The following is a 13,941-nucleotide window of genomic DNA, read 5'->3' as shown; positions in this document are numbered from 1 at the left end:
CGTGAAGCTCCCCTCGCGGCACCGCCGCTGGAGCGGTCGTTTGGGGCCTGGTTCCCAGGTCAGACCGGGGACCGGGAACACCTGCAGCGCTGGGGAGCGACCGGCGCCTGCAGGCGCGCGGCTAAACGTCGCCTTGGAAGGCCGAGTCCTGGGCACGCCCGTCCGGAGACCTCGCCCCGGGCTCCGCGAAGGCCATGTGGAGAAACCCGGGCCTTCCGCCCCCGGTCTCCGGCGTGGGCCCCGGCGGCGCCGGCCGTTCCGCGGCCCGCCCCGCCCCGCCCCGCCCCCCGCCTGCGGGCGGCAGCGCCCGGCGGCCGCGCTCCCGCTCCCCATTGGCTGCCTCTGACTCGCCGACGCCCCCGTGGTGGCCAATCGCCGCCCGCGCTCCCGCTCCCTCCCCTCGGAGGGCGGTGGGCGGGGCCGCGGGGCCGCGCGGGCTCTTTTTAACCCCCGCGCCCGCCGGCTGCCGCCGCGCATCTCCCTCCTCTTCCTCTTCCTCTTCCTCGCCGGTGTGCCGCGCCGCGGGTGGGCGGGCGGCGGCCGTGTCCTCCTGGGGAGCGCCCGGCTCGCCTGGGTGAGGTAGCGGCCGTAGCGGGAGGGGAGCGGTGGCACCGTGACGCTGGGAGCGGCCGCGTCTCCCTCGCCGCGCGTTGCATCATCCGCGCGCGGTGGGTGGCGGGGGGAGGATGAGGCCGGCGGGGCCGCGTGGGGTCCGCCGCGCCGCGCTTCGCCTCGGCGGGGGCAGCCGTTAAACGGCCGCTGTGGCGCGTGTTTTCTTTTTATTTTTTGTTAAGAGCGGAGCGGGCAGCTTCGGAGCTGTCCTGGGGAAGCGGAGCCCTGGAGCCAGCCCCGGCGCTACCATGCCTGCGGGGAGGAGCGGGGCGGAGGCCGCGGGAGGGCACCGGCCGCCGGGGATGCTCTGGGCGGCCGGAGGGAGCCTGCGGGGTGCCCCCTCCGGGCGGGGAGCGGGGTGGGGGGGAAGGTGGGCTTTCTGCCTCTTACACAGGCTTGCAAGGTGACGCCGTTCCTTTTGTTTTTCTTTCTGGGGTTGGCACCAGCTCTTCAGCCGTTCTTGGCCTGTCATCTGTTGTTCTCATGGGTACCCTGGCAGTCTCTTATCAATGTTTTTTGGCAAGTTTGGCTAATGCGGTGGACTAAGAAGCTTCTATTACGCTTTATTGCGTACATTGCCCTTCCCCTATTAGGAAGGGTCTGAAACCTGTGAGACCTACTTCAATAGCAACGTTAGTAATGCTGCTGGCATATTACTGAACTAGCTGTTACTTGAAAGACAAGCAATTCCTCTCCTGTTCCTGCTTGACTATCTAGTCTTCTGGTTTTTTTTTTTTTAATCCTTTGACCACGGAGGTTTTAGAGCGCTGGGCCATGTTCCAGCAAAGTTGCTGAGGCTGTTTACCCTTTAAACAAGTCTGTTTGCCAAGTCAAGGCATGAGAGCTCTGTGTTCTGCAAAACTTGTGCTGCGGAAAGGAGGGAAAACTCAGAGTATGGAGATAGGTGAAATTTGGGGATTTTATGCCAGAGGAGGAAAGGTTTTTCCTGGAAAACTGAGACCTGCTCAGAACCTGGTATTTCTGAGCAGGAGAATGGCTGTAGTGAGATCACTACTGATGAAGTAAGGTTTAGGTGTTAGGTTAGGTCCAGTACTTGGGGCGTTTGGACAGGTCATCCTTTATGATACTGGTTGGTGGCTTTCTAGTATCCTATTGTGACCCTCTGTGTGTGAGTTAAGCAGCCTGCTTTACCAAAGCCAGAGCGGTACTTCTAAAAATTGTGGTTGGTAGCCAGGGTCCTGGCGGGCCCGTGGCCTGGAGCGTGCACGCTGGCTCAGGTGCGTCACTAACCTGGTGCTGGCAGCAGAGCAGGCTGCCAGGACGGCTGGGACGGGCTGGCCTCTGGCTATTGGCAGGTGCCTGCTGTCTGCATGTGAGATCCATAGGAACTAGGCAGGCAGCAGCGTGTACCATGCCTATGGTTGCACTGTGGATGCCTGCCAAAAGCTCTCCAGCAGTAGCCAGAGTGGGTGGCAGCTGGTCTTTCCCACAAAACATGCATCAGCCAAAAAGTTGGCTTCCTGCCCAGGCAGTGGTGACCAAAGTTCCTCTGCCAGCCTTTATCAGAGGTCCCTGGGCTAACAAAAGACGTGATGCCTTGTGGGGAGCAGGGGGCACCATAATGCTGGGGAAGGGGAGCTGTGCTTCTACCTGTTTTATAGACCTGGTCAGAAATTGAGAGCAGAGCTCCAACTCCCTCTTTTTGTCGTGTTGGGCGACTTGCTTAATCTCTGTAATTCTTCCCTCCCTGTACTTGGTGAGCTTGGCAGATTAAGAGCACTGTTCAGGCTGTAATGTTCGTCCGTCTTTGTATGCTAAGGAGAGGGAACTAGAAGCAGGGAAGGAAATAATGAAAGCTTCTGACTGCAGCAGGTAAAAATGCAGATAAGGCATTTTCCAGTCTTCTCTAATGCTGTTACGCTCCTTGAAGACATCAGTCTTCACTCAGAAGACTTATCGCGTAAGTCCGGACAGGGTTGGAGTGAACTCAGGAAATGGAGATGTCAGAAGCACCTGTGTTAGCGCTGCATGCACAGCTTCCTTTCTGGGGAAAGGAAGGCAGACTGAACACTTCTGTGTTTTCACTGGCTGGTCTCTAGCATAACAATTACCATCATGGTGGAAGTTGCTTTGCTGTTGAAGTTTTAACATCTTTGCAGTGTTACAGAGGCATTAAAGAACTACTCATTTCCTGTCAGGAGGCTTATGAGTATGCCAGTCCAGCCTTGAAAGGAAGAGTGATCATTGAGAGGACACACGTGTGCTCATCTCTTATCTGTTTTCCTCTAGACAGCAGATGTTTCTCAAAGTACTTCTTGCTAGAGTCACAGAGTTGTTAATTGATTCCCCAGTTGCTTCGCGTCACTTGATGTCTCCTGACACAGAAGCGATGGCTGTAGCGATGTAGCTGCCTGCTACTGAGGAAGCAGCAGAGTGGAGACAAAAAAAAACCAACCCACCAACAACAAAACCCGTGTCATCGTCCCCCCCCCCCCCAAAAAAAAAAAACCCACAACAAAAAACGGATGGCTGACTGTCTCCTGATTCACTTATAGCTGTAGTGTTTCCAAACAGCTTCCAAAGGCTGGATGGGTACTGCTACATCTGGTAACCTGTAAAGATCCTAAAGCTCTCTAACACCCTGTGATGCTCAGAGGGAGAAGAACAATTGGTTTGTAGTGGTTTACTTGTTCACGGAGTAAAGTACTTGCTTAATGTCAAAGTTTCCCATTCTGAGGCTGCAGCATAATAGAATCCTGTGTCTCATCTCTTGCTGAGTTGTCAGCCCTTGAGGCATCTCTCTCTGATCCACCTCTTACACCTGCCTTTTAGACAGCTTCATTTCTGCTTCAGACAAGACTCGAGTTAATGAGGTTCTCACATACGTGATACTCTCTAAGTGTCTGCATTAGTGCTGATATCATATACTGTAAACAGCTTTAGAAACTGTAGCTCCTAACATAACTATGGAGTGAGTTCAGCTCAGTCTGGCTGGGGATTAATTTAACTCACTGGCCTTTGATCCTGTTCTGTAGGAGTTGAGAAATAGTTTAGGTCTTGGGTTCCCTGTGGAGATGGATCCAGAGATGTGAGCCTTGCCTATGAGGCTTTCTGGATCTCATACCTCTGCCTATGTCCCAATCCCCTTCATGACTTAGGTTTAAGTGGCTTTGTAAATTGTCTTTCTGATTTTTCTGCCTCGTGCTCTCTGCAGATATAATGGCAGAAGTTAGTCAGGCTTTTCTAGTTAGACTTTGCCGACACCCCCAGCTAGTTAAGGGAGTGTTCCATTTTACAACAAACTTAAATTCAGGCCAACAGAATTTCTTTCCTGAAGATGGGCAACTCTTCCTGCATCTTATGTCCCTCAGACTCTTCTGAGCAGCGTTCAGTTGCAGTTGGAGCAGCAGTCACCATTTTCCTGTCCTGTCTTCCCAGTCTGTGTTCGCAGGAGAATGAGAAGAGGGTCAGGCTAGTGAAAAAGTTGCTATCGTCCTCTGGTTTAATACTTTCTGCTCACCCCCTTTCCTTTGCCCCCCAAAGATCTCTGCAGTAGAAAGACTCACCAGCTTCCTGTGGCCTGATTTGGGCCTCTAGGCAGGATCATAGGTCTTGGGCTGGAATTTGGATGTCCTAGACTGACCACCTCTGCCCCCCATTTTGCTGAAGTTGCGTCATCTAGGGCTGTAAGCACCCGCTGGATGTTCTGGGTGGTGTGTCAGGAAGCTCATCAGTAGCACTGAAGGAGCTCAGAGATCTGAGGTCTTCCTGTTGGTTCTGAATGTGACAAGTCGCTCTTGGGCTCTTGATGTGTTTCTTAGGTATAACTGTAAGCCATCGCAGATGCTTTTGTGTCTCCACTGAGTGCTGTAGTAAGAATTCCCCTTGGAGAGCAGTCAGGTCTGTCCTAGGATTTTGTCCTTCTCCAAAACCCAAAGATATTAGGCTGACCATAGCTGAGACTGATTCTCTACTAGCATGATTAGAATTTGACTTTATAAATGTATATATGCATACCTATCTACTTTGGGCTGGGTAGGTGTGGGGTTATTTAAAATAATGCCTAATAAACTGATTTGAAGGGATTTATTGAACAGGAGCTTGTGTTCCTTCCAACGAATTACATTGCTTAATGTTAGTATTTGGTGACAGGATTTCTGTTGGCAATGCTTGTGGTTAGTTTTTTCTCTCTCTCGTTGTTTTTGTTCAGAGTTCTAGCCCCATTATTGAAGCTTTGATCAAACATCAGAGTATTGCCATTTCTCTAAACACATGAGAGAATCTCACAGCTTAGTTGAAGGCAATAAATATAGCTTTTCCTCCGTTTCTGCTGTTTCTAGTTCAAGAGGTGATGGATGTTGCTGTTAGTGGATTGTGGATTTCTTTGCCTTACAATAGAGGAAATGAGATGGTATTGTCTTTCCGAATTCAGAGGAATCCTCCAAAAGGCAACTTTTGAATGTTCATTTCTTTCCTGCTGTCAATACAAAGAACAAGCACTTATTTTTTGAAACCTTTACTGCAACAAATTTCTCTCCCTTTTTCCTCAATTTTTGAACTCTCTTGAAGGATACTGAGGACTGGTAATTTAAAGTCTGGTTTTGCACTATTTTATAAGAACCTAGAAGATGAACAAAATCTGCCATTTCCTGTCTATAACCCCTTGCTGCTTTCTTCCTGCATGTTGAAATGGTTTGATCCTTTGGCAGCAAGGTGCCCTTATTAGGTGGACTTCATAAATATTGTCGGTGTTACCTGCGAGCAGAGGCAGCCGGTGTCTATGTCCGGTATTGCATGCCAGCTGTCTGAAGGAGCATGTGGATGTGACTCATAGGAAGCCTTGAAAATTCTCCAGTGTTTTTTCTTTACTGAAAAAAGTGTTGATATTCTGAACTGTGAACCAGGCACCTTCTAGAAATAGAAATGAAGGCTGGGTTTCACTCTGGAACTAGAAATAAGCTCTTTCTGGTAACAAAGACTGGTTGGTGTTAGATTATGTATACTTATGGGATATTAGCTTTCTTGGACTGATGTCTCTCAGTCTAGTCCTGGTCAGTAGTCTAGGACAGGATGTAGTTCAGCTTGGCTCTTGGGCATGCATTAACCTAAATAAAGTAGAATGGCATCATTTTGGTGGCATGAAAGTCTTTGTATCCAGAAGGAGAATTATTTCAAGCCTTAGTCTGGGAAGTTGGTACTTTTTTCCCTAAAGGAGGGCAGTTTAAATGCCTTAGGCATTTTCTTCAAATCAGCATCTAAGAAAGGAATTGGTGTGCATACGGCAGTGCTTGTTAGTGGTGCATGTTAACTTGCAGGATCAAATGCTAACTGATACTGTGATTCAGTTTTTTTTTTTCCAGTGTGTCACCAGACCATCAACTCTGCCTGATCTAAGCTGTATCTGTTTTGTGTGCATTTGTCAGAAGGAGGAGGATGAGGCTGGGGACCCGTTCCAGGCCTAGCACAATTCAGTAATGGAAAGAGTTTGAATCTTGCTGCAAAATGATGATGAGAAAAACAAATGTTAGGGGAAAAAACTCCACACTTTCCAAGACTTCAGCCAGGTTTTTGTCTTCAATGGAAAGGAAGCAGGCAGGCTCTGTGAACAACTGGCTGCAGTAGGAGAAATGAACTTATTGCTTCCATTTTATATTTACTAATTTCTGAAACAAAAAGCCTGCTAGAAGGCTTCCTTGCTTCCTTGTGGTTGAAGTGTTTGCTCTGTGTGTTATATCCAGCATCACTATAGTTGTGCGTGCACCGCTAATTCAATTCAGGTAGAAACTTGTGAAAGTGTTCCTGTATAAAGCCTTTTCCTAAGTTGTGTACAGGGTCTTTTGGTGATGACGCCATGAAGCCCTTTCACCCTTGGTGGCCCTAGAAGTATATATCCTGTGAACCGGAGTATTTTCAATTGCTTTGTATGGCTTTCAAGCTTATGGAATTGCAGACAGTCCAATAGAGATGTTTTCTGCTTACTTTACTGGATCTAAGCTGTGGAGGGCAGGGCAGAGGGAAGATTAGGTAATGCGGGAAAAAGTGTCAGGAGACCCTCCACTGGTCTTGCGCAATACCTCTGCTGCATTTCTTTTTTTTTTAATCCTGTTTGTACAAGTCATCTTCACTTTGTTCTGCAGCTTCTTTTTTCCCTGTGAAAGTGAGATGTGTGTGTTGTTCCCGCAAGAGACTGTTTCCTGATTTTTTTTTTTTTTTTTCCTAACTTACGTGATCTGCAGCTTTGAAGAGGATTCCAGTCTCGTGACCCACAGTACCTGTTCTCCTGAAGAAAGTCCGGTCTACTGTGCCGTCACCTTCATCAAAGAATATGGAGAAGCTGGTATCAGAAAGGCCTGCTTCTGTGTCTAAGGTACTCATTGGTCTTTGGGGAATACTGTTTGCTTGTCTTTCTGTCACCAAAATTTGGGAAAGCCCTATCTGTTTTCAGAGGGTTTTCTAGGTTTTTTGCTGGAATGCTGTGGAGGTAGGTGCTATTGAAACCAGTGGCCTTTCTGGAAGCGTTCTTCTGCCTGAACACAAGTATCAATGCAGAGTCTTTTGGCACCATTTTCTAATTAGTCACCACGTAGTCTTACTCTGTTCCTCTCTGCTTGGAATGGGGAGGTTTTATTTCAGAGAGCTGTTTTTTGGTGTGGGAGGGGTGTCTCCCATGAGACTACTCCTGTTTTCTTGATATTTATGAAGGCTAGTGACAGTAAGCACATGCTTCAGTGTGTTTAAGTTATCTTCATGTAGGGCGCTGTATTGAGCTTTTGCACTCTGCGTTGCCGTGCAAGATTCTTGTTTTGGTCATAAGGATTTGGCAAATCAAAATTATGCCAAAATGCTTTCCCATCTTCACAGTACTATGGGAACATCAACTGACCATTAAAATAGCCATTTGTTGTGACCTTTTTCATATAAGGGAAAAACAAGACTGCAACACTTGAGGAACGGATTCGTCTAACTGAGACATACTATGCTCTCTCCCCTAATACCTGGGTCTTTAGGCGTAGTGACAGGATCTCTTGTAGTCAGTGGCAGAACCTGTTCTTGGGTGTTAAAAGCTACCTGTTGCCGTTGCCCCTTTCAGCTTATAGGCAGTACTGCTCTCTTGAAAATTGCCACCAGGGTGGTTTCTGTTCAGGCTTCCCTCAGAAGAACTGCATGCTGAAACACTAGACTGGAAATAGATTATGTTGGTGAAGGGACAGAGACAAGAATAAGGACTTATTAGTAGCATTATTTTTAGCCATTGTAGAGGGGGCAATGATGTGAATGGGTGGTTTCCCATGGTGCAGAAGCTGAGTAACTTTGATAGTCTCAAAAGATGCTCTGACCTTGTTAGGCATACGAGTCACTCTGTTTAGTTTGTTTTTTTTCCCTCCGTTCTTTTTTTCCTCTCTCCCCCCCCCCCTTTTTTTTTTTCCCTCTCCTGTCCCCGAAGGATGAAATGCCTACACTTTCCTCCCAGGAGAAGCCAGCTACGAACTCATGCCCTCATGCACCTGGCAAATATTTTCTCCCTGATGGCATGGACAATGGGAACTGCAAGGCTAATGAGAAGGAAAGGGAGTGGATCCGCCCCGATACACCTAGCAAATGCACGTGGAAGCTTGGGAAGCCCCCCTCTGCCTCCCCGCATCGTCATACCACTCTGTAAGTATTATTTTTATTTGCTGATTTTTCAATACAGCACTAATCCATGTCACCCCAGAGCCACATGGATTTAATGAAAGATGACTGATTTAAATTAATGCTGTTTAGCATGTAGATATGCTGGTGCTTCTTAATTTCCATGTGTAAGCAAAGCTAAGAACCCAGATTAAGCATACAAGGGGCCTTGCACCAAGGATGTGAAACTACATGGACTGTAACTAACTTATTTTAAGTAACCTGCCAAGCAGTTCCTTGACTAGATGAAAGATTGCACAGTTAATGCCTTTTGCTTGTAAAATAGCTGACTCTGAGCAGTGCTAAGCTACTTCAGGCCAGGAGGAAGTGCAGAGCAGTTCATTCTTGCCTCAGCACTTGGCTTGATGTCTGATTAATCCTTGTTTTGGATCAAGGACTTGATGTTTTGTGAACTTTTGTATCCAATGGACATTCTTTTAAAGCAAAATATCCAAAATAACTAGCCTGATAAAGGGGAGGGAGAAAGCTGGTTGAAACAAAAAGCATCAGAAATGCTGTGTTGCTTTTGTGTGACCTGCCTGTGGCCCCTTCTGTGAATACACTGACTTTTTTTGTATGTGTACCAGGCCAGAGCCTCTGAAAATCCTGCCAAGCATCCTGAATAAAGTTGGCAATACACCCTTGGTGCGAATCAACAAGATTGGGAAGCAGCATGGGCTCAAGTGTGAACTCTGTGAGTACTGCTGCAGGCAGAAAATCAAAATAAGAAACACTGTTTCAGAAACTTGGGTAGTCCTGCTTAGTAGTGTCATCTAACCTGGGCATAGAAGGAGTGCAGGTACCCTGCAATAAATGGTGAGAAAAATTCCTCTTTTTCTTTGGCAGATTTTCAGGGTTTTAGGATTTGGTCATCTAAAACATCTTTCAATTTGTACTTCATGAGGACATTTCCTGCAGCTTTTCCATTTTTGTAGAAAAAGTAAAACTTTTTTCATAGAAAATCATTTTTTAATTTTAAAAAAGTTGTATGAAGTTTTTCACTGCTTCTCATATTCAGAGTATGCATCAGTGTGTGTAAAATGCAGATCTGCAGTTACCACTAAAGATCACTGAAAATGATGAAAGGGATGAAACTGTCAGTGAATATTTTGTTTATTTGTTGTTGTTTTTTTTTTAAACCCAACCACACTGGAGACATCTGGAGGCTCTGATCAGAGTCCTGAAAGGTGCTGTTTAACACTGTTGAGGGGATTAATGCTGGGAGTACTGAAGTGAAAGTGTAGGCTGAACAAGGGGAGAAACTTCCAGTTTGATCAGAAACTCTTTGGCTGGAGAATATAGCAGGAAAGACACAAGGCGTGTTGGTAGAGTTCTCTTCCCCCATGCTATTGCACTGGAAGAGCCCTGGGGCTTTTTATACAAATGACTGGGCTGTAATAAGGAGCAAAGATGAAAGGAGAGGTCATATTTTGAGGAGACTGACAGAGTATGAGTTCCTGGCTTCTGTGGCCAGCATCAAGTACCAAACTCGCTGTGTTGTGACCCACAACAGTGGAGATCTGTGAACTGAATCCCTGTCTCTGGTATTGTAAAGTAGGGAGGTGAATTGGGCAGACACGTTAACAGAGTTACTCCTGCAGATATGTTAGGGATCAGCAGCCTGTTTAGCAAATGACTGCTGTTTAAGAACTCTGCTTGGTGTCTTTGTTTCCAGTGGCAAAATGTGAGTTCTTCAATGCTGGGGGCAGTGTGAAGGACCGTATCAGCCTGAGGATGGTAGAGGATGCTGAGAAGGCTGGGATCTTGAAGCCTGGGGACACAATCATAGAGCCAACCTCTGGAAACACAGGTAGGGGGTGGAGAGACCCTAGCAAAGTGTGTGGGGGGAAACACTGTGGTGGTTTTCCTGGAAGAGGCAGACTTGAGACTGGAGCATGGAGGCTGCCTGTGCAAGGAAGAAAGGGGATCTCTTCCTGCCTGCATGGTGTAGGGAGCAGTGCCTCTTCCATCTCGCACAAGGAACAATTCTGCAGTGTCCTATACTGACCAGAACGGCTACGAAGGAGGTCTGCTAAATTTGCAGGGTCTCTTTGCTTTAAAAGAAAAGAAGTGTTAGGCCAGATTCACTAGGGTCTTTTGGTCCTACTCAGGAATTAAAGTCTGGCTGAAATTACTGGAAATCAAGCACCAAAAGACTGGTGTGAATCTGGATCTTCCCTTTCTGTCTGGGAAGTCCCATGGTCCTTGTTCCTACACTCTGTCAGGTGAGGTGGGCCTGGTTTGAGAAACAGCCTTTCCTGTGTGGTGCAGCTGAGGTGGGAGGTAAGTTGCATCCCTACGGCACTGTCTGCTAACACAGCCCTTGCACACCCAGATTTTCAACAGATTCCAGTTGGGTCAGCATCTCTTCCTTGGAGGGCCAGAGGAAGGAACAGTCCCGCTAGTGAGGGGCCAGGGCAGAGCATCTGATGATCCGAGCAGACTGGAGTTAACTCTGGGGTCCTGTGTCACAGCTGTTGTACTTTTGTTAAGCTGCTCTTCTGGTGGGGAGTAAACATACCCAGGATGTTCCCCCCTGAGCTCGTTAAATATAAAATATATTGCCTCCTCTGAGGAGGTTCCTGAGCTGAGGAAGTACCTACAAGCTACTTCCCTACCTGATGTGTTCTGGAGAGGTGTCTTGTCCTGTTCTTCAACTCTTTCCTGGGCATCCATCCACTGTTGCCTGCTGATAGACGCAGGCCAGGCAGATCTTCCTGTTCTTTTGATCCGGTCCAGCCTTTGTTAATGGGAGGGACTGGGACGATGAGCTGATCTGTGACCAGTTCCCCTGCCTTCAGCAGAAAACTGGGAAGTCATATCTGTTGCCGTTTGCTCAGCACGTGCTCTGTGGGGGGAGCAGTGCAACTGAAGCTCTTGTGACTGTGGCTATACCTCTTGCCTGAACAATGGCATATAGTGGAAAATACCCATATATTGCATTCCTCCAGTATCTGAGGTCATATGATGACACCCTGCTTTCTGGGTCAGTACCTGATAGATGGTTCCCCATGCCACAGAATTCAAAAGATAGAAAGAAGGAAGAACTGAAGGAGATACAGGACAGTTAGTTCAGAAAGCTGTTTTTTTTTTTCATTTAAAAGCAAAGGCCAGGGCAGGCAGTAACCTGAGAGAACTGGCTTTTGCTCTAGGCTACTGCTCAGAGCTACTGAGTATGTTAAATGTGAGAGCTAGTGTGTTACACTTTTGTCCTCTCTGCATCCCACTTCTCCCTCAGCCAAAGTCCTGATTTGACGTTTGCTGCATTTCCAGGTCAGTAGCAGAAAGTACAAAGTGTTAGAGTTCAGGTCTTAAAATGCTTTCTTTATCACAGACCATAAGGGAGAGTGCTGGATGGCTTCTCTTCAGTCTTTGGCCTTAGTGAGGCCTTTGCTGTCTTTTTTTATTTGGCATCCATATTTATCTGTAATATACTGGGAAAGTTTTTCCCCCCCTCTCCCAAATATTTATTTAAACACTACTTGAATTACTTGAGGTGTGAGTTATGCTTCTCTTACAGGAACGGTTAAAGGTTTTTTGTTTTTTTTCACCCCTAAGCAATCCAGCACCACATAGAAACAGAGCCAGCTTTGAACAAGCAAGTCTCTGTGTAGGGTAAACTGCCTGTGAGGCATTGTCATATGCATGTGTTGGTATTGTGTCTGGTACCCAAAACAGCAGGGGAGGTGCCATGCAGCCTGACCTCAGACGCGTATCAACTAACTTGATCTGTTTAGCTTACCCAGCAGAGAGGTGATTTGATAATAGGTGTAACCTTATCTTCTGTGGGGAAGGCACTCCTGAGCGTAGCTCTTCAGGTAGGCAGACAATGACAAGCTGGAAGGCAGAAATCAGGCTGGAGGTGCAGATTTTTAAAGTAGAAATGAGGTGTCTGTCTCTAACAGTCAAGGTACTTCACTGTGGTAGAAAGTTGATATAGTGCATTAGAACCTCAATCACACACAGCATCTAAATCATGTCTGTTTAGAAAGGACTTAGTTTTGGCACGTTGCAAACTAGGGATTTAATGCAGAGGTAAGTCAATAGAGGCTCTAATACTCTTCTGATAGTATCAAAATGATTGCTGTAGTCGTCTTTAGCTTAAAGCTCATTCCTTTCCCAAATTACTTCGGTAAAAATGAAGGGTGAGACAGGAGGAAGGCGATGTGCATGTGGTAAAGCTATCAGTTTGCTCATGTCAAGTTTCCCCACCCTTGGCTAAACTTTTGTTGGCTGTGATTCTCAAAGAACTAGCAGCATCTGTAAATCCAATTCTCCTCAGTAGCCCGAAACATTCCCTTTGCCACCCTTCTGGAGACACTGTACTCGAGCATCTGGTGAAAATCTGATTAAAGCCAGGGCATGCCAAAGCTAGCATTGTGGGTTTTCTTTGTTGCTCCTCACTGTATGCTGTACGTGTCTTTGCTTGCTTCCAGGAATTGGGCTGGCCTTGGCTGCAGCAGTGAAGGGTTACCGCTGTATCATTGTGATGCCAGAGAAAATGAGTATGGAGAAGGTCAGATCTGCTTTTATTTTCAAGAATTAAAAAGTAACTGTGTTTGTACTTGCAGAGTTCCTGGTGCACATGAGTGCTGTGGCTTTAGCAGCGAAGGTGTAGGCTCTTGGCTTCCAAGTCATTGGCCAGGCAGAACTCTGCTGAGGGCCTGTTGCTAGTGCCCAGAGAAATCCAGGCTGGCTAGCCATGGACAGCAATGTGTTTTAAACCCGTCACCACAGCATTGTCAGCTGGAAAACTGTCATAACTGTTTTAAACACAAATGTCAAGGGAACTTGAGATTTACTTAGCACATTGAAGTAACTACCTGCCCCTGGATTAGCTGTCACTCACTGAGCAAAGGAAGACAAAGTAAGGCAATGCTGAAGCTTTGAATGTTCCTCTGTTCTGCACTGGGCTGAGCAAGGCCATGAGGGAGCCTGCTGAGCTCCTCAGGTTACACTGATGGGTACTGGCAAGCATCCAAGTTGTGTCACCACAGCAACAAAGGGGAAGAAAAAGCCACCTGGGTAATGTCCACTGACCTTCACTGTGGAAAGCAAGCCCTGTCCTGGGCCCCACTGGCGTGGTGCTGCACTTGCAGCCAAAAGAAGAGATCCCCTGTGTTTCAGAGTTGGGGCAACAAATCACTGTCAGCAAAACCACTTATCTTGGTTCAAACACTTCCAGTGTTCCAACTGAAAGGCAGCAGCACAAATGAAAACAATGTCCCCTGAAGGCAGATACCCATTAGTTGCTCTTACCTGCTCTGGAGGGAGAGGTACTGCATGGCTATTGCCATGTGCCACACAGCACCAAAGGCCTCCCCTCTGAAGGCAGGCCTTGCCTTGGCTCAGTAGCATAAACCTTCTTGCCCTTATAGCAGTTGAGTGGTAGTGCATAGGGCCCTGGAGGATCTCCTTTGCTGCCTGTGTCCAAAGGAGGAGGCAAATATACATAATTTGCACTTAAACATAAAATACTGGACTGTAGCACTGTTGGACTGCAGAGCGTATGTGACTGGCATGAGAGGAGATGGCATTTTGCCTGAATGAGCCTTCTCGATATGTAGCAATAGTCCCTACAGGCCTGAATGCCTAGAATAGAAACAGGAATTTGACATCTAGCTCCCAAGTAAAGCTTAGTTGAGACCAAATTACATTAAGGATTTGGACCCATGGCTCAGTGATGCTGTGAGGCTG

The 13,941-nt window shown here is 47.2% G+C and overlaps 1 protein-coding gene across 6 annotated transcripts in view; it reads left to right on the top strand.

The window, feature by feature from the left end:
- Nucleotides 1-427: 427 nt before the first annotated feature.
- Nucleotides 428-13,941, top strand: part of LOC104020847 (cystathionine beta-synthase-like protein) — a 31,585-nt gene continuing 18,071 nt past the window's right edge. For 3 of the 6 annotated variants that reach the window (XR_015704767.1, XM_087757755.1, XM_087757752.1), the window contains exons 1-6: nucleotides 428-574; nucleotides 6,810-6,940; nucleotides 8,018-8,229; nucleotides 8,832-8,938; nucleotides 9,920-10,054; nucleotides 12,681-12,760. Coding sequence is in view for 5 of the 6 variants with exons in the window: in XM_087757755.1 (XP_087613881.1) it covers nucleotides 6,899-6,940; nucleotides 8,018-8,229; nucleotides 8,832-8,938; nucleotides 9,920-10,054; nucleotides 12,681-12,760 (576 nt within the window). In the remaining variant the exon portion in view is untranslated. Of the gene's footprint in view, nucleotides 580-6,809; nucleotides 6,941-8,017; nucleotides 8,230-8,831; nucleotides 8,939-9,919; nucleotides 10,055-12,680; nucleotides 12,761-13,941 lie in introns of all 6 variants that reach the window. The other 3 variants (XM_087757756.1, XM_087757754.1, XM_087757753.1) reach the window with 2 other exon arrangements.

The sequence above is a fragment of the Nipponia nippon genome, unplaced genomic scaffold, assembly GCF_047370975.1.
Source record: "Nipponia nippon isolate SJK-2023a ecotype South Korea unplaced genomic scaffold, ASM4737097v1 scaffold_2, whole genome shotgun sequence".
Lineage (NCBI taxonomy): Eukaryota > Metazoa > Chordata > Aves > Pelecaniformes > Threskiornithidae > Nipponia > Nipponia nippon.
The sequence above is the reverse complement of the archived record's forward strand: the minus strand, read 5'-3'. Positions and strand labels throughout refer to the sequence as shown.